This window comes from Helobdella robusta (genome assembly GCF_000326865.2).
Source record: "Helobdella robusta unplaced genomic scaffold HELROscaffold_33, whole genome shotgun sequence".
Classification (NCBI taxonomy): Eukaryota; Metazoa; Annelida; class Clitellata; order Rhynchobdellida; family Glossiphoniidae; genus Helobdella; species Helobdella robusta.
This window is the reverse complement of record NW_008704623.1, coordinates 1,960,255-1,962,485: the sequence shown is the minus strand read 5'-3', so window position 1 is coordinate 1,962,485 and position 2,231 is coordinate 1,960,255. Positions and strand designations below refer to the sequence as shown.

At 28.9% G+C, this 2,231-nt stretch overlaps 1 protein-coding gene across 1 annotated transcript in view; it reads right to left on the bottom strand.

Annotated features, from left to right (window-relative positions):
* Positions 1–1,488: 1,488 nt before the first annotated feature.
* Positions 1,489–2,231, bottom strand: part of HELRODRAFT_175465 (hypothetical protein) — a gene marked incomplete at both ends in the record, with an annotated part of 4,280 nt that continues 3,537 nt past the window's right edge. Inside the window, one exon of the mRNA XM_009022885.1 lies at positions 1,489–1,560. Coding sequence (XP_009021133.1) covers positions 1,489–1,560 — 72 coding nt within the window. The remainder of the gene's footprint in view (positions 1,561–2,231) is intronic.

Genomic DNA, 2,231 nt, shown 5'->3' with positions numbered 1-2,231 from the left:
ACCGGACTTAATTTAATTCATAGGTAAGTTAGGGATTGAGATGAGTTGAACAACTGTAGGTAGGCTAGGGCTTAACATTAGTTAAAAAGCTCCAAGTAAAATATTAACATTAAAATAAATTAAAAAGCTTCAAGTAAAATTAAAACGTTAAAATATGTAAAATAAATGAGTTGAGTTATCATTACAGGTAAGCTAGGGCCCTGAGAGTAATTTAATTGTAGGTAGGTGACTGACTACTATTCTTGCGACTTTTTAATAATTTTTTTGTGGTGTTTTTGTTTTCGCTTCTTAGCACCACACAACACCAACAAAACAAACTACAATTTTACAATTTTTGAACAATTTTTTTAATAATGTCTATTTATTTGTAAAATGTTGACTGGTTTCTAGTTTCTTATTTTGGTTATATAATTTTTGGATATTTCCTGATTTACTTTGTATATATGCATGCATGAATAATTTCTGTTTGGTATGTTGATTTAGTCATTATGATATGCTGTGAACTGTCCTTACTAAATATTCATGTTTCGAGATAATTATTTTTTATCGATCGATGTTTTGTTATATTTGTTTGTTTAAAATCTGAACTTTTTAAAAAATTGACATTTAAAAAATTTTAATTTTTCGTCACTTTTCATCTTTTGATGATGTCAAATAAAAGCAACTGTTGTGTTTTTCTTTTCTTACTAAAATCTCAAATAAAAACATGTACAAATAAAGAGACACAGACACACATACATACAAACAAACAAACATACATACATACACGCATACATACATACTACCATCATATATACGCAGTACAATAAACATTCATGTCATTTCTGTCAATGTATTTTAAGTATGTCAGACTGTTAATCTTGTTAACTATGATGACGATCATCATCATCATCATCACAACCATCATCAACGAACAACAATATAATAATAATTACAGCAGCAACAACAACAACAACGAAATAAAATTAGTTGTTCTCATTATGCATTTCAAAAGCTTGCATTCTTCTTTTAATACAAGAGTTATATATATATATATATATATATATATATATATGTGTGTGTGTGTGTGTATGTGTGTGTGAGTTTGTTTGTGTGTGTGTGTGCGTGTATGTGTATTGTATATTTTTATCTATTTATTGAAACGTTATTTTTTACGCATACCCCTTGTCTCATTCTCTCTCTCTCTCTCTCTCTCTCTCTCTCTCTCTCTCTCTTACTTTATATATATATATATATATATATATATAAATATATATATATATATATATATATATATATATATATATATATGTTGGTAATAGACCATAATTTTTACAATATTCTATAAATTCTACCGAATGTTTGGCGTTAATATGTTTGTAGTTCGTTTTTTCGATTTTTCTCACTAAAGTTTTTTGGTGAACGTTTAGTTTATTAAAATTCAAAATAACTTTTTTTTCGAATTCATGCTGCAAATACGGCCATATTTCGATTCCGAATGAATCATCATCAGTGCTCCTTGCTGTATATATAGGGAAATATTGACTTTGTCAAGATGAACTTTGACGTTGTAAAAATTAACTTTGGTGTTGTAAAATTGAACTTTGATGCGAATTAGGTGTCAGGTTTCTTAATTGGCTGGTCGTCTTCTTTGGTCTCATTTTCTTCATCGATAGCGTCATATTCTTCTTTGTCACTATTTACGATGCTAGTTTTTATTACTTCTTTGTTTTCGTTGTTGGTTAAGCGCCGGGTTGGAAGTGAGGTTGTCATTTTTTGTTGTATATTTATTTTTGGTTTATTGATGTCGATTAGGACTGCTTCTGCAATTTTAAGATGCGTGTAGTTGCTGTTCTGGAATATTACTTTGGTGTTGTTGTCGAGGATTTCACGGCTAATTGTGATTGAGTGTGTTGAGTCCAAGTGAGATTTGATAGCACCACTCTGTTTATGCATCGTAAGCCTTCTAGTCAGTGAGGTAGTAGTAATCCCGATATATGAGTCATGTTGACGTGCACAGCCGTCAAAGGGGCAATTAAATTCATATATTATCTAAACGTTCACCAAAAAACTTTAGTGAGAAAAATCGAAAAAACGAACTACAAACATATTAACGCCAAACATTCGGTAGAATTTATAGAATATTGTAAATATATATATATATATATATATATATATATATATATATATATATATATATATATATATATATATATATATCGTATAAACTAGGGGGGTGTGTGTGTGTGTGT